We start from the raw sequence: 21,663 nt of genomic DNA, 5'->3' as shown, positions 1-21,663 counted from the left end.
ATAGCCTTGGAGTCTTTGGTGCTATGGTTAGTATTCTTATTTTGAGTATTTTCAAATGAATTGGATACAGTCTGTTGATCAAAGTCTTGTGAAATTAGGTAACTTTTTTTCTTTGTCTTTTTTTTTTTTTTTTCCTTAATGAATAGGTGGTATTGTAGATTGGTGCTGTGGGTCAGGAAGGGGTGGAAAGATTTTCAGTATTGAAAATTTATTTTGGTCTTTTGCAAAAGAGTTTGATCTTTGTATGTGTGGCGATGTACTGGTGGACCCTTTCTAGTTTATACTCAACATGTCTTAGGCAACAGGGGGTTTGTATGTTAAAGGTGGGTAGAGTATCTGAAGGCAGCACAGAAATTGCTGAATTCAACCATTTAACCCGCAGGACTGGTAAACATAGCTTTAACTCTCCACTGATTCCATACAGTGGCTGAGATTGGAAAGGATGTCTAGAGGTTGTCTAGTCCAGGTTTTCTTTAAAAGAAAAAAATAAGTCTTGTTTGCTTGTTTGTAACATCCAGACAGCTTTTTTTTTTTTTTCTCCCTCTAACTGTGGAATTTTGGAGACCGGCCCTGCACCAAGCTGCATGCTGTTTTTCATACATCAAAGCAACCAACTGTAAATACTCACGAACGCTAGATGGCATACGTTCAATAGGACAAACCTAGCTACAGCCGTGTGACAAAGAGATAGTGTGGTAAAACATAAAAATATGTCGTGTAGGGTAAAGTCCTCATTCTGCCTGTGTGTAATTAAAAAGCAAAAAGAAAAATCACATTTACTTGATATTTTTTAGCTTGAAACAGATGCAAAAAAGTTTTCTTTGGAATGGTGCTTCAGACACTTAGAGCTGTTACAACAAATGCCATGTGTACTCCTTCCATGCATCCTGAAGTACGTAAAATGCAATTAACCAGACATGCATTATTCCAGATTGCCGAGTAATTATGTTCTCATCAAAATCTTCAGGTGCTAATTTCAGGAAAAAACAACACCAACAACAAAAACAAACAAACAAAAAACATGAGTTTGTTTTATGTTTGTTTTGTTTTTACTTAAGCTAATGCACTTTGGAGAACATGTAAATAGTAATTTAATCTTAGTGCTGTATAAAAGCCTACATAAATCTTAGAATTTAAGAACATGGGATTAGTAAGTAGTGTGTTTACCCGTGCACGTTTAATATAGTTTTCTTAAAATAGTCTTTTATGTGGTAGAACCACAAATACAAGAAGCTTCACTATTAAAAAAAAAAAATAGTTTGATGCACTGAGATATTTAGCTCATATTAGCAACTCTGAAGTTCACAGAAGAACATAATACTGTGAAAATATGTCTTGGACCAAAATGCATGTGGTAGTGTTAAAGACAAAGGAAATAAATTTAATTTCTGGAATTTCATTTTGAAGATTTGTCAAGAATCTCTAAACACATCCAAAAGGAATTGTCTTTAAAGGCAAGAAAAAAGCTTTTTAAAATCTGTTCCCTGTCTTTTGCCTCCAGCAATTGCATGCAACAACTTGTTTTATCTGCCAGTCGTAGTATTTTTAGTGATTGTTGTCATAAACAGTTTGGTATCCCAGGTGTTTGCATTTATCAGCTGTTAGCCTGCTTGGTATCATTGTGGCTGTCCCTTCACAATTTTCATGTAGTTATTTTGGAGAATATAACCCTGAGAAAATGAGTGTTTAGTAAGAACTAAGTTGAGATTTACAGTTTAATAATTGCAGCATAATAGTATCCATGAATTAAGCCATAGATTATACAGTGACAGTTGTTTGAGTTGCTTCTTAATGACTAATTTCCTTTCATTTGTTTACGAACAGCCACAAGCAGCAAGCCATCCTGCCATTTTCAGAATTGTTAATGAAATCTTCAAGTAAGTTTTGAAATTATAGTGGAAAGTGTCTCAAATCACTAGTCTAAACACCGAGATTTTTCTTCATGAGAATATGTTGTGTTATAATTTCTGGATGATATACTCTTTAGCAGAATGCCTCAGTATACTCCTTTGTGCAATATATTGCAAATAATAGCAAATGTTGAAAATCCTGGGAAGTTTATTTGAAAGTTACATTATAACAACAATTGACTACATTGTATTTTAGCCTTTAGAAGTTAGAATTTATTTATATAGTAGAGATTTGTGGTTGAAATATTATTTTGATGTGAAAACTGCAAATACTCTGTAATAGCTTGGCCCATGCCAGCATGAAGATGGAATGTAGCTATAACATTTGCAATTACCAATGTGGCATCTTTTGCATTATGTTAATTATCTTCAGGATTGACATCAGATATGCTCTTATTTGCACTAAACTATTGATCTGCCTGTTATTAATGAGTTTGTGTTTGAATGCATTGAGATTATTTTGAAGCTATGTATATTGTTCACCACATGGGGGCTTCCAGTCCTTTGTAGTTTCAATGATTTTTTCTCTTTGCTTGTCCTCCTTCTATTTTATCATTTTTAAGATGGTCTATTGCTGTGGTAATCAGATTTGATACAACAGTAGTGTATTTCCTGCTAAGAAGAAGCTGATGATCTTTGTTCATCAAGTGTTTTCCTTTATAAGAAAAAAAAATGCCTCCCAGGTGCATGTGTTTAGGGGCATTTGTGCATGCTTACGTTTGTTCAGGTACTGACAGAAGAGCCTCTACTGCAGAAACGGTAGCGCAGGGCAGAGGCGACCCCAGCACACTCTTAGAAGCACACATCTAAACTTTGTCTCTTTCAGGAATAGCTTTTCCTACTATTCGCATGCTTGTTATTGAGCTTTATTGTGCTAAATTGTTTCATCACGGGGAGATGGAGATACAAGATATTAATGAATGAAGATACAAGACATTAACTTTTTTTTTTTTCCCACCAAAGTAGAAGCTTACTTTGTTGCTCTGTGCAGCTATAGAGTCCATAAGCCTAGCCTGAGTTTGTGTACTATTTCTTGTGTTTAAACTAGAGATTATATTTGCCTGCAGCTTTATGAAATTTCTGAATTACAGGAATGTGTTAGTTACGGTAAAAAAATAAACAAGTCTATAGTAAAAAAATATATTAAATCCCAGTGGCAGCTTACTTTGAACAATTTTCTCCTGACCGTTACACACCTTTTAAAGATGGGAATGAAAATTACTCTTGGCTGTCCACGTGCTTTTGTGCTCCATTTGCTCAAGGTTTCATTATGCCTTATGGGAAGCCAGTTAAAGGGTTCACATTCCTGAACCTCCAGAATGGATTTTATGATTTCACCAATGAAAGGACTTTGGAATCTGTCTCTAATTAAATCTGCAGTAATTACTGATCTAAAGTATGCCTTTGGTGTATACTCATTTCTGTTTGCACTGCTGATTCATTACTTGATGATCACTACGGAGTCACAGTGATTGAACAGCAGCTGTATTATTTAATATTTAAGTTTGGTATCCTTGTCTAGTTTGCTATAGATGGAACTTTTAAATTTGATTGACAACTTTTTTTTTTTTTCATTTTCTCCTGACTACCTTAGGAGTGCAGTACTTAACAATTTAAGTCTCTCTCTCCCTCTTTCTTTCTCATGTTTTTCCTCCAGGTACCATGCCCCAGGAGATCGTAATTTCTCTCTAATTTGAGATGGGCCATGGATGCCTTCCCACAAAGCAAAGAAATATGCCTAACTGTAGGCATAGGAATACTTGCCTTGAACCCAATAAGACTGTTCCAATAATAAATTTGCCTAGTAAAGTTGTGATAGTCTGATAGTCTTGTTTTATTTTTATCCTTTTTCCCCTGTTGGTAAGGAAAATTCTACATTTCTGTGTGTGTACTCTATGCACATAAATCCAGAGTATCTGTAGGGTTTGATATGTTTTCTTAAAAACAAAACAAAACAAAAACATGTGAAGTTGGTATTCTGTCAGTTTCCACACTGGCGTAATTAGTATGATGAGCTCAAACACAGCTTGAAGCTACAGCCTAGAAGGAATGTACCTTTTTTTTTAACTTCCTTTCAATAACAGTGGTGTGTCTGGGAGACTAATTTGCTAATCTGTCATAATCTAACTTTTCAATGTTTATGCTTAGGAATGCACTGCTGGAAACTGATGGAACTCCAGAAGTTATGACCATAATACAGGTGTTTACACAGCTCTTCGTTCAGGTTCACCAGAATGAAAACAAGCAGGTTGGTCAAGACCTACTTCTTAATGTTTCTTTTCAGTGAGAAGACACAAAATTTTGCAAGAAAATAACAATTCTACTGATGGGAATGGTGACTGAATATAATGAGTGAAATGGTAGTGACTCTATGGCTGTACATGCACGCCAAAGTTTAGCTCAGATATTTTCACCTGTGAATAAAAATGCAGCATGAAACCAATATACCAGAGCAATTTACCTGAGTTTATCCTGGAATAATCCTACAACATGTTGAGAACATACAAGCTGTTGTTTTCTCAAGAGCAGCTGTTGTCATGGTGCTGAAGTTTCTGCCTGTACAATGAGCATCATTATCGTCATGCACCTTTGACAGATAGGATGAAAAACTTTAGATTAGTTTTTCTTTTGCAGTTGTAGGGTTCTTGATAATACATGAAACAGAGGTAATAACCCCAACCCCATTCCCATTCCCTGTCTGTCTCCCCCCACTCAATCCCTCCACAAATAACAGTAAGTAGGATACCAAATACCAAAAGGTAGGACACACAGTATACAAAACAGTTTCAGTTTCTGGTCATTAATGCCTCAGAAGTTTTTCCTCAGTTTAAAGCTTCAAATTTTCCAGCTTAACATCACTTCTTCTGCACAGAATTTTACACTGTTCTTACTGAACTGAATTAAGTAGATTTACTTTTGTATGCACTACTTTAACCATCAGCAAGACCAGCTTCTTACTTTACATTTTTACAATGGGAGATATGAATAAGTTTTGTTCTGTTTATAGGTTACAAACTTTTTTTAGATTATGATATCACTGTCACTTCGCATCCTGACCATTTTGTTTGTTTTGCTTGTTTTTAACTCCAATGCATATGATGTAAGTTTGGAAATTATCCTATCATTTAATAGTTTTTGGTTTAGACTCAAAGAAATTTTCCATTCCTTTGATTTTTGCATCCATTTGGGGAGATGGTAGTTAAGAAAATGTGGCGACTTCATCTGGGAACTTGTGATGTACTGACCTTTAATTAGCATTGTGATTGAATCTATCTTCTAGCTTCAGGCAATATGATTTAAGGATGAAACTGCAGCTGCGTTGCTTAATATTTTGGTGCCGTGCGTGTTAATTTTATGCCACCCTGGTTTCATGGCAGCAGCGTGTTGTGTAGCCCCAGGTGTGGGTGACTGGGTGGAGAACACAAGTAAAGATCCCACACCCATCAGACACCCAAGGGCTAATCCTGTTGTGCAGGTGATGTTTGATTCATGGTGAAAGTTCTTCATCTGCTGACATCGCAACATGGACTATTGCCCAATTATTTGAAAGTGGTTTTAAATGTTAAGTTTCCTGTATTTGACTTTTGTACAGTTTAATTCATGGGTTTTTAATTTAGATACTATCTTCATTCTTAGAATTTAAAATCCCTTGTTTCACAGTTTATGAATCAACTGTAATGTTAACTAACAGTCGACATAAAAATATGCAGGCACAGACTACTTCCTAAATATTGTTTAAATCACTGTGATTTATTTATCTATTTATTTTTTTGTGGTCATACCAGTACTACATATATTCATAGGGCAACCATTTTGTAGTATCTGGATGTCCTTGATGGGGGATTCAATTTGCTCCAGTAACATTTCTTATGGTAAATATTAATGGTAAAATCATTAATGACAGAGGATGAAGAAGGTTATGGCTGGATCATCTGAGGCCATAGGAATTTAGAGTACAGTTGATTGAAAAAAAGCTATGCAAACAGATGTGTCCAAAAAATGTTTTGAAGAACCAGGTCATGTCTGGCAGCTGCACAGGTTTGCAAGGTAGGTAGGAGGAGAATGATTCCCCATTGCAGTGTGTGCTGTTTTTTCTAATAACTTTGTAGGCTGTACTGGGTTCAACTGTTGGGATGATCTTCTCTGTCTTGTGTAGAAGCAAATTTCATTCCAGTTTGTGACAGTAGTGAGAGCTGACTTGAGGTCAAGTTAGTTGTAAATTAATGAACTGAAAGCTCATGTTTTTATTTGATGGAAATTATAATTTTCTCCAGGGTTGTTTTCCCGTAGGATTGTCAGTGTTTTTCACCTGGGAATGTTGTTTTAAATAGCTGCATAAATATTTTAAGCCAGTCATCAACTTTTATTTCCCATTTGATATCATGGCAATTATTATAATCAGCTACATCCAAAGTAGTTCCATCTCTTGGTACCTTGTTTTGCAGTTCTTGATGGTTTATGTCAGGAAACAACTGCTTAAAATACTGTGTGTATGGTAGAAGGCAATTTTTATTTATTTTTTTTACTTTGCTTAAACCATATGTTGAAAACTGGTTTTTACATGCTTTACAATACTGTTCTGATATGTAACTCACACTGCGGTTTGTCTTGGCCACTACCGACTGTGTCAAGAGCTGCTTTTTCATGGGGATTCTTGACGCAAGCTAATTGGCTACACGCATACTTTAGTACAGGGATTATTTTTAATTAGCCTGATTCCATTTGACAAGTACACTTTTAGAGTCTTACCATACCAGTGATACATTGACTGCCTGAGAATACTGCACATATTACTGTGCTGTAATTAAAATTAACTGTTGTTTACAGAACAATAACAACAAAAATAGTAGAGAGAAAATGTGTCACTCCATTTATTTATAAGGTGCATAGATGAATTTCACAAATTAAGTAAGTTTTCTTAGACTGAATGTCATCTTCATTGGGTGTAGAGATTTGTCACATTCTATAGTCTGTCTTCCCAATCTGCGTTTCAAGAGGTGATCTGTTTGCTGACTAGTCTCTTATTCCTAAAGGAAGAAGCCAGAAGAGTTCCAAGGTCATTGGTATGGAGACTTGAATCACAGAATGGCTGAGGTTGGAGTGGACTTCTGTTGATCATCTGGTCTAAACCCTCTTTTCAGGCAGGGTCACTTAGAGCAGGTTTGCACAGGACCATATCCAGATAGTTTTTGAATAACTCCAAGGACAGAAACTCCACCACCTTTCTGGACAAACTGTGTCAGCCCAGCCTGACCAGTCACCTGCACAGTGAAAAAGTGTCTCCTGATGTTCAGAGGGACCCTCTGTGTTCCAGTTTATGCCCATTGCCTCTTGTTCCATCACTGGGTACCACTTAAAAGAGCCTGGCTCTGTCTTCTTTGCACCCTCCATTCAGGTGTTTATAAATGAGATTCCTCCAAACCTTCTCTTCTCCAGGCTGAACAGTCCAAGCTTTCTCAGCCTTTCCTCATAAGACAGGTGTTTCAGTCACTTGATCACCTTGGTGGCCTTACATTGGACTCTTTCCAGTATATCCAGGTCTCTCTTGTACTGGGGAGCCCAGAACTGGACACACAACTCCAGATGCCACCTCACCAACGCTGAGTAGAGGTGAAGGACTACGTCTCTTGACCTGCTGGCAATACTTTGCCTAATACAACCAAGAATACTGTTAGCCTTCTTCGTGGCAATGACATGTAGACAACTCATGGCCAACTCGGTGTCCACCAGAACCCTAGGTCCTTTTTTGCAAAGCTACTTGAGTAGCTGAGTGGCCCCCAGCATGTACTGGTGCCTGGGATTGTTCCTCCCCAGTTGCAGGACCTTGCACTTCTTGCTGAATTTCATGAGGCTCCCATCAGACCACTTCTCCAGCCTGCTGAGGTGCCTCCATGAAGGGATGAAAGACACGGACTCCTGATGGCTCTTGAACAGGAGACGTTTATTGCCCTTTTTCACTACTACGTATACTTTCCCCGTACCCCACACACTGTCCACGCGCCCGAATCTGTCATACAATTGGTTAGAGACCCTCAGACACGCGCCTCGAGCCAGCCAGCAACTGGCCACGGTCCAAAGCTCATCTTTAACACTGTAGCCAATTTACTTTATCGCGACCTTGCTCAAGTTTTTGTTTCTACCGCTTGTTTCCTCATTATCTCTAATTCAGGGACGTGTGAAACAGCACGAAGCCGCCTGCGAATTCCTTTCCCGCACCTCCAGATGGCAGCACAACCTTCTGGTATATTCAGCACTCCTCCCAGTTTTGTGTCATCAGTAAACTTGCTGAGGGTGCACACTGCCCCATCGTCCAGATCGTTAATGAAGATGTTAAACTGGACTGAACAGTGACCCCTTGGGTACTCTGCTGATTGTGGCCTCCAACTAGGCATTGTGCCACTCGTCAGCAGTCTCTGGGCCTGGGTGTCAGCCAGTTTTCAATTCACTTCAAATGGAGTTCATATTATACGTTGAACATTCCTGTTGTAGATGCTTGCAGAACAACAAGATTAAAGGATATTCTGCTGTTAGTCTCACATTTACACAAGCAGCGACATTCACGTCATGCAAATTGCACACACCCAGATAAATAGAGGACAGGTTTGTTATCTACGACAACTTTACGTTGTGCTGAATCAGATCCAAAGGATTTTAGTTTTCCATTAATTGAACACAATGCAATAATCTATATCACACCCTCAGATTTTGTGGATATTATTATTTCTTGGTTTGATATGGTCCATGAGCCTGTTTACAGTGGAAAATAAAATTAAACTAATTAGTATCTCTTAGCCTCTGTGTATTAAGAGTGAAGACTTTTCTGATTACAGGAAAAAAAGACTAAGAATATTAAGATGTAATTTTTGTTATACTCTGAATCTTTTTTAATGCATATATATATTTTTAAATGCGTAAATAATTACTTACTATAATCATTTTTTTCACAAGTATCTCCCTTCCTTCTGTATACCAAATCTTAAAATTGAGTTTAGAGTTAGTTTTGTGTTCTTTTGCTTCAGACTGTGTTGCTAGTTACTATGTTAGATGAGATTGTTTGCTGTGAGTTTGTTTTGAAAACTGACCAGAAAGCTCTTAAAATAATATATATATTTTTTTTATTTTAGCATAAATTTCCACTGAAGGCCTACTTCCCTCACCATCACCAGCCCCTTGTAATAGCTTTACTGAGACGTCCTTTTGGTAAGTTCCTAAATGATATATTTGCAGCATTAGCCAACTTGCATTGTCTTCATATGTCTTAAAATAACTTTAAAAGGGACTAAGACTAAATTTTGCCATTTTCTAGATTGGGTGTTTTGACTTAGCAGTTTTAATAATATTCTTTTAGTGTATTTTTTGTAGGAACATCTAGAAACATATACACGTATTAACTTCAAGAAAAAAACTAAAAGAGAATAACAAAGAGTACATTATATTTTTATGAAAACTGTGATATTAGGAATTAAGATAGGTTGCTGAGGTCTGCATATATACATTTATACATATATACACACACACACACAAACACTTTTCTTATAATACCAGTAATTGTCATTATTAAAATTCTAGTGTGTATATGACAAGAAATACTGTGTTGCTTTGTTGTTTGTCTCTGAAGCTTGAATTCTGCTGTTCTTTTAGGTTCTGCAAACTTTTTTATCTTTTTTTTTTATATTTCCCATTTACATAGATCAAGAAATCACTGCTCAATGCCATACAGTTTTTCATGAGCAGTAATTTCTGTTCAATACAAGAGCCTTTGAGAATGTTACTCCACTGATTATATGCTAATATTGAGGCAGGATTTACACAAGGGTACATCGGCCTAATTTGGAGAGTATTCCTAGCTGTAATTCCTCACATGTCTCTGTCAATGAGTTGTTCTAAGAAACATAGGGACAGTTATTGTTGAAAATTGGGAAATTATAAATGCTTTGTAATAACTGAATCCTGAACAAGTTCTAATGCTTGCTAAATGTGGTTAATTTCATTGTTCTGTTCCACTTGGACAGAAAGTTTTCATTAAAAAAAAAAAAAAAGTCATCTTTTGAATCTGAAAAATCATGTTTTAAGAACTTTATTTCATCGTTCCTCCTCAGAATTGCCAGCCACACACTGGTCTCAACACTTGACGCACATTTCTGATATGCTCAAAGCCTTGGTAGAAGACAGAAACATTAGGTAAGCAGTATTTCTTAACTTTTTGTCTTTTGAATGTGTTACCTTGTGAAAAGTCATGCCATTTGAACTCTTTAGTGGCTACATTTCATTAAGTGTAATTTTCTTCTGTAAATATAGCTTTGGCTTAAAAACTTAGATTACTTACTGAACCAGAACTTTGTAGCACTTATAGACCTGTCCAATAAGCTCCTGTGTAAACAAAGTCTTCTTGCTTTCATTTCAGCAAATAGCTAACTGTGTAACAGAAATGCTTACTTTCCTACTTTGCCATTTGTCCCATGAAACTTTTAAAACTGATTCTGGATTGAATTTCTAATTCTGTTTAGCCAGAACTTTCAAAAGTTATTGGGGCAATAATGTATCCAGAGAGGGTCTGATGCAAGTTGCGAACAAGAACTTGTCCTTGGGCATTGCCATTGCCTTTAGGACGCAGAGTCACGGTGCACGCTTAAAATGAGCCCATTTTGGCTCATTAAAGCATCAGGAGTAAAGTCCTGAAGAAGCAGTGTGAGAAAATATATGGGGAGGATTGTCAGGGGAAAAACAGAGCCTAGGCTATGAGCTGGAGGAGGGGGAGCTGAGGATACTTATTGGAAAGTTGATCTGACGTTTCTCCATTTTATTGCTGTAGCAAGAGAACTCTTCCAACCAAAACAAAACAGCTAGTATTGGAAAGAGTCCGTTGTGAGTTGTACTCTGTTATGTATGAGATGGTATTGGGCTTCTGCAGGCTTGTACGAACATTCAATCTTCAGACTTCCTGTATTGTTTTGTTGTTGTTGTTGTTGTTTCATAAAGATATGTCTGCTAGACTATTACATTGTTTGCTATATTGCTCCTTGAGCTGACACTCAGTGTTTCTGACCTGTTGCCCTTAGGTGTTTTGTTTGTTTGTGGGTTTTGTTTGTTTTGTTTTGTTTTCCTAAATAGCTACTGTAATGAATGATAGTGTTTGTCTAGATGAGTTCTGCTTTGGTAGTATATGTTCCAGGACTACAGGGAAAAAAGATACATCCCTATCTGTTGTTGCACTGTAATTCTTTCTTTTTGGGTTTGTGACAAGACTTGACTTGGCTAGAGTTTAGATATGAGTCTGCATAGATCTGCTCCAAGAATGAGCTTTCCAAAGAATATTGAACTGCTTTTAAATTCCAAGGAACCAATTTATTTTTGATTTAAAAACTGAAAATTTAAATAGAAATATAGAATGCCTAGGCCAGATAGATTTGCAAAGTAAGACACCCAACTGTCCCCCTGTTCATAGCATCCTGGAAGGCAGATCCTTAAATCCACACTTGGTTTCAGTTAACACATGAAAGCTTTTATTTTTGTTGTTGCGTGGCATAAAAAAGCTTTTTGCTTTTTCCCCCTGAGACCTGGCTGTCTGCTGCTTGCTTCTTATTTTCTGTATGAGCTGCGGTTCAGTGCAACGTCTTGCCCATTCTGCTGTGATGTCAAACCTTTTTGCCCTTAAAGTGGGACCACTAGCTGACCATGATTTCTTAAAGAAAAATAACTCAGACTTTGAACAAACAAGTATCATCCATCTTAATGTGTTACAATAATAGAAGCATGTCTTTCTGCTTTTGTTACCTAGCCTTTTCTTGGCTTTTCACCTCTTCTGCCTTGATAATATACTAGTTTGAAAAGCATTGTACTTGTCAGAATATCTTCTTACTTTCTTTGGGACTCACACAACAATTATTTTTTCCATCAAATCCCTCTCAGTTGTGAAGAAAATGGATCTGACTTGTCTTCTTCAGTACTAATATCAATGACTAACTGTATTTTACTTGCTTTTTCATTGCATTATTCCTGATTCTCTATTTTTTCTACTTAATAAGATTAACAGGGGAGCAAAAAAAGCTACTATACAACGTATCCTCTTGTCTCATAGTTACTACTCTGTGTTTATACAATGCTTTCATTTTTCAGTGATTTTGTTTTACACCAAATATTATGTCTTACAGCAAAGCGCTTTCTGTGCATTTCTAATGAAGAATTTGCTTCTGTTCCATTACTTATTATTATATGCAGTCATCTCAGTAAACAGTAAATATCATGTGACATTTTAAAACTAAATCAACTCACATAAGTTTAGGAGAAAAAAAATGTCCCAGAAGAAGTGAAGGGCTTCTTTTGGCAATGGCAGTAGTGTGGTCGACATAGTTGTCAGTACAGAGTGGACAGAAACTTTAATGGGGTCAGAAGTGGAGGTTATGTGATTCCAAACCAGGCAGTTTGACGGAAAGTCATAGTGAGTTGTAAGTTCACTGGTGCCTAGACTGTCTAGGAAAGAGTTGGACTCTATTCTACTTAATACCTGTTAAAATCGGTTTAATGCTTAAGTTTAAGGACATGTATTTACCCTTTGAGCTATGAATGCTTCCAGCTGTAAATATTGTCAATGTTACCCTTAGTTATCTGTTCTCTGTAATTAACTTTTAATTAGTTTTTTGTTTGTTTGTTTGATTGTAAATCACTGTGTTTCAGAGCTAGCCTATCCACTTACATTGTCACAACATTGAATTATAGTTAGATAAGTAGGTTATTTTGCTGAGGGGAAGGCTGTTTTTCCAGATCACTGTCACATTTGTTTATTGTCGTCGTTTTTTTTTTTTAAAAAAGGTTTTAAATGTTCTATTTCTGGATTCTAATAACTTCAAATACTTTACTAGTGCTGATCCAGTTCCTTTATCTAAGGAATTTTTGTCTCACATTTTGTCATACATATCTAGTTCTCTGCAGTCAGAGACATGCTGTTACCTCTCCAAAAGCTGTGGAATATCAACAGCAGTGACTTCTGTAGCAGTTACCTCAGTACATTATTTTCCAGCCCATCCTATATCAACTTCTCATGTCTGATGTCAGTGACCAAGCTTATCCAAAAATAAGGATAAGCTTTTTTGGCGGATTTATGTCCTAGGAATAGAATTTTGAGATCCTGGGATTCTGTGGTATAAAAGTATGATTTACAGGGTCAGTAATTTCTGGGGTACTCATTGACAACGTGAGTCAACAGTATACTCTAGACATAGAATATTATCTGTGTGCATTACATTTTCCATCATACAACAGGGCATGCCTCCTTCAGGAAGTCTTAAAGATAAAGCAGTTTTTTCCAACTATCATCTCGTGATATTCTCCAGGTGATGTGATCAAACAGCTGCGTTAACTCTTGAAATTTCTAAAATATTTTGGAGTTTCCTGGAAGGGGTGGTACAGCAGCTCTTGGAATCCCCATGAATAAAACTTAAGGAAAACCTCTGATTCTTCAAACCTTTTGCCACACTTAATAGTAATATTAGTTCCTGCTTCTTGGTTTCCTTCCAGATGTCCTTTCTTCCTTCCTCACTCTGTTTGTCTTTTTACCTATGGGAAGCCCATCAATAGTTTGCGTCTCCCTGTGCAAACTAATGTGAGAGAGTGTAGAGATGAGCTGTGGTCCATTCTAATCTTTCTTTTCCTTAATGCAATAGCCCAGATTGTAATATCTTCAAAATATTCATTAAAGAAGATCCAAATTTTAAAAGTCAGGAGATAAATATCCTTAAAAACTTTATATTTATCCCACCTAAATGTACTTCCTCATTAATTACCAAAAACATGTGCTTTTAACAGGAAATAGCCCAGAAAAGCAAAACAGAGAAACAGAAAACCAATATAAGGCAACAGCATTTTATAATACAGTAATATACATAATATATGACTTAAAGTTTTGAAAATCTTTAGACTGAAGAGCATAAACTGTGAATACTTTTATGATGTATACTTTAATACATAATATTTTGTCACTGCTATTTATTGGAAACTGGTGTTATGGATGTTCTCTTTTGCTGATAAAATTAATCTGTTAATAGCACTGGGTGGTGTCCCTATTGACCTTATTGCAGATAACAGAGTACATGGCTCTGCTTAACGGGTAAGACATTATCTGTTGAAGAATAGCTTAGTGGTCTTTATTTTCATGCCAACACCCTTTGCAGTTAATGTAAGAAATTTGAGTATTTAATAAGAAGAAATACTTAATTGGATCTTTGTCATATTCCAGTTCCTCTGACCTTTTAGAAATCTGGTTTTTGGTTGCTTGTTTTGGAGAGTGGCTGGATATTGCTGCAGAACAATTGCTGAAGGCAGCTGTAGAACCAGATGCTTTGCTGTGGCTGTTGGCATTTTACTACTGTCCTCAGAATGAAAACCTACAGAGGACTCAAACAATGGTGAGTAATGTAACAGTAGCAATCACTGATAAGCAGTTAATAGTCTACTTATGTCTTATTGTTATAAAACAAATTGTACACACCAGAAAAAATGAAAGGTCTGTACTGGAGAAGGTATTGGTTTTACAAGGTCTCCTGGGAATAGTGTTGCAGTGAAGCTGGAAGCTAATTTTTGTGAATTTTCTTGTTGACAATCAGAAAAGTTTTTCCCCTTTTAAAGACTGTTATACATATTAGCATCATTTTAGCTTTCTTTGAAATAACTCATGTGCTTTTCATTAGACGTAAAACTACTCTGGGAATGGTATTTTTGAAATCTCTGTGTGGCAGAATTCAGCACTCCCGTGTTACGGCATCTTCTGAGAACAAAACACAAGAGAAATCACAACAGCAGTCGAAGCAGTAAAGACATTCATCACACACAGCCCTGAATCCCAACCTCACCCATCTATTCTGATTTATCTTACATCTCTTTACTGATTCTTGACATGTTTGAGGCTGTAAAACGTATGTTATATTCTCACATGCTAAATTTCTAACAGAATGAAGCAGTGTTCTAACTTTGCTCTCTGTAACCGAGTGGACTGGTGCATGTCTTTGTGTGCCTGCAAGTGCATGAAAGTCTATTAAATGCATGAAAGTCTACTAAATGCATTTAGATCTATTCACAAGTTTGAACTAGCCCAAGCTATCTGCTTTACAAAGCACAGATTCAAAATCTGGCTGCAGTATCTATTTTTTCTTAATTAAAAAAAAAAAAAAGATTTAAAAATGCAGCTCAATACACCACACTAACATCATGTTTTCATTTTGCATCTCCAGTGTGTTTTTTACATCTCCAGTATGTTTTGCAATATTTCATTTCCTTTCCTTCCCCTCCCCCTACTATATATGCAAACTCACATGCCAATCACTTTTTACTTTCTTTCTGTTAAATTTCTTATACTCCAGGAGCAGGGGCGGAATATTGATCAAGTAGAGTTAGGTTAGAGCTACAGTGGAACAAAGAAACAAGGGTTTTAGAGTGCAGTTTTGGGAGAGAAGGCAATACCCAAACACGAGTGAATGAAACCAAACGACTTTAGGTGCTGATATCTATATATACGGAGCATTGTCCACCTCCAGCACCACAGAATGAAATCATATTGTCACGTATATAAAGTCATCTTCCCGTGTGTCCCTTATGCTATCAGTTCGTTATTCTCAGTCAGTGTATGATAAACTTCAATGAAAAAAATGTTTTCCATTTAGAGCCCACACAGTTTACTCATCTGTTCCCAGAGGTCTCATATTTCAGTTCAGTATGGTTCTTTTCTTCAGTTACTTAGAGTGAAAAAGACTTTTTGCACAGGTCAGGCTACTTGAAAAGTATTCCCACAGTTCACGCTAAGCTTCTGCCTTTACTTAGATGTTTGATTTATTTTTTATTATTATTATTATTATTATTGTTCTTTGCCAGAAACATTTGCCATTATTTGTTCCTTGCCAGATTAGCTCTCAGCTCTGTCAAATGGAGCTGTTTCATCTTCAACCTCTGCACCTTTTACCAGTTAAGAATTAAGATGGGATGGCACTTTCTGGCAGAGAACAAGCTGGAGACATTTTCATTCAGTATATTTTTGTCTGGAAAGGTGCACACTCATGACTTAAGATTGTGTATTCCTGAAACTGAATTTAGGTAGCAGCTTAGATATCAGAATGAGTGGAATACATACTGTTAAAATGATTTAAAGAAGGCAGCGGTGCTTTTGCTGTTCACTAGAGTTCACTTATGCATGCAGGACAGAATATTCTGTTCCTCACTTGTCTATTCATCTGCTCTTTCTTACCTTTAGACTGTGAAACATTGAAGGAACAAAATTTGGAGGTTGGTCATAGTAACTTTGGCTTTAAGAATGAGTGTCCTAGGGTGCATGAGCTCATGGAGCAGGTCCTGTTAGCTATCAGTCTCCCTACTCTGGCACATGGGATGGAGGCACACCATGAGCAGGATGCACAGAGGGAGAAAGGATTTTGGAGAATTCCAGTTACCTTTCTTTAAATTCTGGTATCATTTGTTGCATTACAAGTAATTGTGAACATAATTCTTTTCAAAAATAGAAGCTATTTTATGGCGAAGGGATGAGAAAAATGAGGTCAGGTAAATGATTGCCATAAATTGTCCTAATGAACATGGTTGAGAAATGGATGTCCTTTTCCTTTGGATTTGCAGTTGTTACATTTTTCCATTGTCCATGCAATTACCTGTTTGCAGTTGTGGATTTTTTTCTTTTCCTTTTTTTATTTTTAAACACACATTTTTTGGTTTGTTTTTAATAGGGTGGACAGAATTACTGTTATGATTTTTTTTCAATAGTTGTGTATAATTCTTTTTCAGTTGTGTAGGAGCCAAAGTCTTCTGTTTTCTACACCCAGTAAAAATGAGTTTTTATTGGCTAACTCAAAAGGTAAAAACATAAGTTGCAAACAACACAGGAAGAAGGAAAGAACTGCATTCTTACCAGAACATTTTATCAGTTGAGGTCAGGTTGCATGGGGATTTGACTGATTTGTACCAGCAAAACTGAAATAAGCCCTTGAGGAGTCTCTATTCTTTTTCCCACAATGCAAAAACCTGACCATGTTCTACTGAGGGACTTTCTCTATTTCCTTTTATTATTAAAAAGGTCAAATCCTGGCTTGATGCCCTGCCCGCTTAGTTTGCAAGACTAAAGAAAGTTAACAAATCCTTTCTGCTCACCTTTGCGTGTGTGAATCAGTATAAAAGAAATGTGTACTGCCCTTCCTTTCCTGTTCTCCCTGCCTAAATGCTGACTTTTTTCATGTTTGGGTAGTTTCTGCCAAGTATTCAGTGTCCTGTTAGTGAATAAATCCATAGGAAAAATACCATAGGTGACCTTTACTCTTCTCTGATCCTGCATCCTTTGAAATTGTTCCATACAGGCAGAAGCTCGAGCAGTCTACAACCATCTAATGGCGCTCTTCAACACTACTACCCTTTCTGTCAGAGATCTGCAGGCTGCTGTAAACAATATAACAGATACAGAGCAATGTTATACCCAGCATCTTACAACACATCTTCTTACCAACTTTTTACTATTTTCTTCCAGTGGACATATGATTGCCCAGGAATTTATTTCCCATGTAAGTGTTTTTTTTGTTTTCTTTTTTCCAGTTTAAGCAAAATGTATTTTTCTTACTATTTGGATTTGCATTAAATCCTCTTAAGAAAGAAACTACATACTACAGCAACTATAGCTAACCTGCTATGTATATTTCAGCTACAGTCAAAGTATTTTCCTTCTTGACATATCTTGACAAGATCCCACTGAAAAAATTGCTGTATTGACTGCAGAAATACTCCAAGTAGTAGCTTGCGACTAAGGGATACCTACAGTTAATTTACAGCTGGCATAATGTGTAAACATCTTGCTGTAAATTTTGCTGTTTGCCTTCCCCAGCTGCAAATGACTACCTTAATTATCCAGCTGCTGCAGAGGTGCTGGAACTGTCTTCTCTCTGTTTTCCTTTATGTAAAACAAGTACTAAGTGTCAGTATTGATAAGGCAGATGCTTGGTACTTTAACAAATCCCGAGAGAGAAAATGGTTTAAGAACTGAGAGAGAAAAAAAGAACGAAGACCCAAGAGAGTGTCACTTAGGGTGTGAAAAAAGATGAAGAAAAAAGGAGTAAAATGTTGCATGTTTGCTACAATATCTTGCTATTTTTGTTGAAAGCTTTCAGGGATATTGGTGCAAACTGTAAAATGTGCTTGTGTCTCTCAAGATTTTTCTTAAGAAGTACAAGTTTCCTGTACAAGCAGGTACTGTGTGGTTTTAGCACTTTGAAAATTTTTCCTTCCAGCAGCAGTGAGCCCTTCTATTCTGTATAGGTTATATGTTTTATATAATCGCTGTGATTCTGTGGCAGGAAGAACTGGAAAACTATTTTGGTGGTTATTCCTTTTGAATGGCTAAAGAGACATGACATTTATCTGTTTAAGGAGGGCTAAGATATTTTAAATATTTTAGATATAGGTTCAGAAATGATCAATTTCTGCCCAGCATAAGACCGTAATATTATAAAACGAAGGGGGTTGTTTGTAGTTTTACAGTCTGCTGCCTTCAGCTTTTCTCTTTAGAGGACTTGATTGTTGAGCAGTGGTGCTGTAGTATGCCAACATGCTGCTGTAAAGCTGACTGAAAGGAACTTCTTATTTCTTCATAGAAAGTAACATAAAACGACTTTTAAAATTCCGAGTATACAATTTCCAGTGCAGGGAGGTCAAGAGCTGTTATAGGCCAGAGTATGTCAGTCTGATTTGTTTTGATTACATCTGTGTAATCACTGATTTATAACTAGGCTTTCCAAGTGATTTGAAAAGGCCTGAAACAATATATGGAAGGCAGAATGGTACAGAACCAAACTGGGATGCATGGCAGTTGTTTTGGCTAGCATAGTAAACTTTGGGATTAACACATCAGATATGTGGCGGAAAGTCCATCCTGGTCTGCAGAAATTCCACCTTAGGGTCTTTTCCTGGCTCTTAGTCTTTGGGGAAGGGATTTATTTTTACTTTTTAAAACATTAAAGAATTTAATTGCCTCCCCAAACCCATTAACATATTTTCAATTGGTTTCTAAGAAGATAGCTTCTAAATTGTTGTACTGTCTGTCTTTTTGTGTTTCCTTTGAAAACTTATTGACTGCTTGATTTTTTTCACTTAAATTTGAGAGAACAGTAGAAATCTCAAAGATGCTCAGTTCCTCCAAGGTTTGTGAAAAAAAGACTGATTAAGCAGAAGGGAAGTTTCTTTTGAATTCAGCTTTTATTATCAGAGCATCTCACATGTTCAGATATCTGAGGGACAGATCTGTGGTTATGTTGCTAATACTAAATAGAGAATAGCTAGTACCCAATAACTTAATTGCATTATTTCCCATCTTCCCTATTTTCCTTCAGATTACTGAGACAACTGATGTAAGCAAGGAAGTTCGTAGCCTTCTTATCCGTACTGCATACAGAATTAACCAAAATGGAGAAGAAAACCAAAAGACTGTGAAGCTGCTGAATGAACTTCTTCAAAAACTTAACGTTTGAAGCTTAGGTTTTTAATGTCATCTCCTTATCAAGGCAAAAAATCAGGGCTTTAATCAGGTGTCAACCTTTCACGAACATCTTGTATTACTAGTTAGCAAGGTTAGAAGAAAAATCTCTTAGCATTCTGACTTAAGGATAGCCCATAACTTTTCCTTCCCTCATATATTTGAAAATTTATTTGTTTTGAAATGTAGCCTATTAGAATATAAAAGAAAGTGTGAAAGATGGTTGAAAACTTTGTTCTCATCTCTACCTGTTTTACAAGAGACCAATGTCATTTAAAGCAGCTTACTCATCTTGTTGTTTATCTGGCTGTGGATCAATTTTTCTCCCAAATTACTCATGGTTTTATTAGCAAATTGTATCCAATTGTTTGGTTGGTAAGTTGTTCCTAAAACGTTTTGTTCTACAATTCTGCTTTTACAAGAGTAGCGATGATCTCAAGTGAGAGTTAATGATTCATGGTGAATGCACTCCATGTTCTCAGGAAATCAACAGTGTTTCCTGAACTCTTTAATTCTTTTTGAAAACATTTCCAAAATAAAACTCCTCTCAGATCTGGTAAGTGATTAACTAACAGTACTGCAGCTTTCACAGTACGGTGTTCTCTCCAATGAGCTGGTCTCTGTCGACAGATGCTGCAGATAGAAGGTTTCTCTCAGTAAAGCCTATTTTCAGTGTGTGGAGACTGATGCTATTGTTTATTTGTTTAAGAAATCTTTTTTTTTTTTTCTTCATAGAGACAAAATAGGGCAAGCACAACATAAGTGTAAGGAAACTTTCTAGTTTGAAGGCCAAATTTCCTAAAGAAAGCATGCGGTTACAACTCATCTCCTTCCTTTTTTGTGTCAAGAGGTACGGTTTGTTTGCTTACTTCTATCTTTGTGTCATTTGTCTGATGAGGAGAACGTCGACAGGGAACAAAGCCTTAGTGTTTTACACTTAGGAAAGTACTTATCCCAAGAAGCGTAGTGAACACGTTTCTAGCTTAACTAGACTAGTAAGAATGGAGAATGGTAATGGTAGAGCACCTTAACACATTTCAGTCATTTCTTCTCATATATTACCTATCTAGCTTTAACGTCAACACTTATGCTGTGTTCAAAGATACACGCTGGAATATTATTCTTGCGTATAAAATTGGAGGTACATATCTTAAATTACTATAGCTTTATGGGTGTAGCATTTGTTTTTGAGCAAGGGAGAAGAAAAACAAAGTTCTTAGTATCCTTTGGCTGCAAGAAGTGGAAGAATATTCTGTAACTGTTCTTACAATTTTGTTCCCAGTGAGTCATATCAGACTAAATTACAGAAGTTACGTGTCCTCTGAGTGAATTTATTAATATGGTTGTAATATTTGACTCCAGCATATGAAGAAATAATAAATATTTAATATATGTCTGTGAAGAACACTGCTTTTTCTCTTTTTGGATTAAAAATAGTTCTGAATAAAAAAAAAAAAAGGTGTGTTGCAGTTTTTTGATTGTTGGTACACATATCTACAAAAGCAAAATCAAGCAACCCAGTTTTCTATTCCTTGAATAGCATAACTAAAAGATATGATTAAACTAAACTGTTTGTTTGTTGACCAGAAACCGAAGTATCTATCCAGTGGAAACAGATGTGTGCAGTATTCTCTGTAGAATGACAAATACTCTAAAATTGGTTTCCAAAGGAAGAACCCCATTCTTGGATGTGAGATTTTGTTTTTTCTTAAATTCTCTCCATATTAAAACAATTTGTAATTTAACCTACTTAAAAGAAGAATTAGCAGAGAGTTGCAATGTGTGATTCTTGCAGATCTGTGAAGTGTAATGCTATGGGTATTATAGTTACCTGTTGATTTCATTTGCTGGAGATGAATTTTTAACCATCTTTTCACAGTGCAGTATTTTTTTATTATTATTATTATTTTACTATTAGCAAAATATATGGCAATTCTTGTTAACTTTCTTAAACAAAATCAATATCCTGTTAAATAGTGAGAAGTCAATTCAAGCAGGAAGGAAATGTGCAATAAAGGCAGAAAGAACAAATGAGTACTGAAAAGGTATATTCTTGTTTTACAGTGTTTCACTTAGGAAGAAGTACTGCATGATTTAAATATTACAAGGAGGATTTGCTGGTTTCAGGACACTTCATAGAAAAAGAGCCATGTGATGCTATCTGTAACTTTAAAAAGAGACATCTGTACTGGTGTTCTTTTTGCTTAATTTAGCATAGTTGTTATAAAACTCTGGTGCTTCTTTTTT

The 21,663-nt window shown here is 36.3% G+C and overlaps 1 protein-coding gene across 3 annotated transcripts in view; it reads left to right on the top strand.

Moving 5' to 3' along the window:
* FANCC (FA complementation group C) overlaps positions 1-20,860 on the top strand; it is an 84,484-nt gene extending 63,624 nt beyond the window's left edge. For all 3 annotated transcript variants that reach the window (XM_040541630.1, XM_040541631.1, XM_040541632.1), the window contains 7 exons: positions 1,825-1,877; positions 4,059-4,158; positions 9,035-9,110; positions 10,010-10,091; positions 14,143-14,311; positions 17,255-17,455; positions 19,274-20,860. In XM_040541630.1, coding sequence (XP_040397564.1) covers positions 1,825-1,877; positions 4,059-4,158; positions 9,035-9,110; positions 10,010-10,091; positions 14,143-14,311; positions 17,255-17,455; positions 19,274-19,411 — 819 coding nt within the window. In that variant the 3' untranslated portion in view covers positions 19,412-20,860. The remainder of the gene's footprint in view (positions 1-1,824; positions 1,878-4,058; positions 4,159-9,034; positions 9,111-10,009; positions 10,092-14,142; positions 14,312-17,254; positions 17,456-19,273) is intronic.
* Positions 20,861-21,663: the final 803 nt, after the last annotated feature.

This window comes from Cygnus olor, chromosome Z, assembly GCF_009769625.2.
Source record: "Cygnus olor isolate bCygOlo1 chromosome Z, bCygOlo1.pri.v2, whole genome shotgun sequence".
Lineage (NCBI taxonomy): Eukaryota > Metazoa > Chordata > Aves > Anseriformes > Anatidae > Cygnus > Cygnus olor.
The sequence above is the reverse complement of the archived record's forward strand: the minus strand, read 5'-3'. Positions and strand labels throughout refer to the sequence as shown.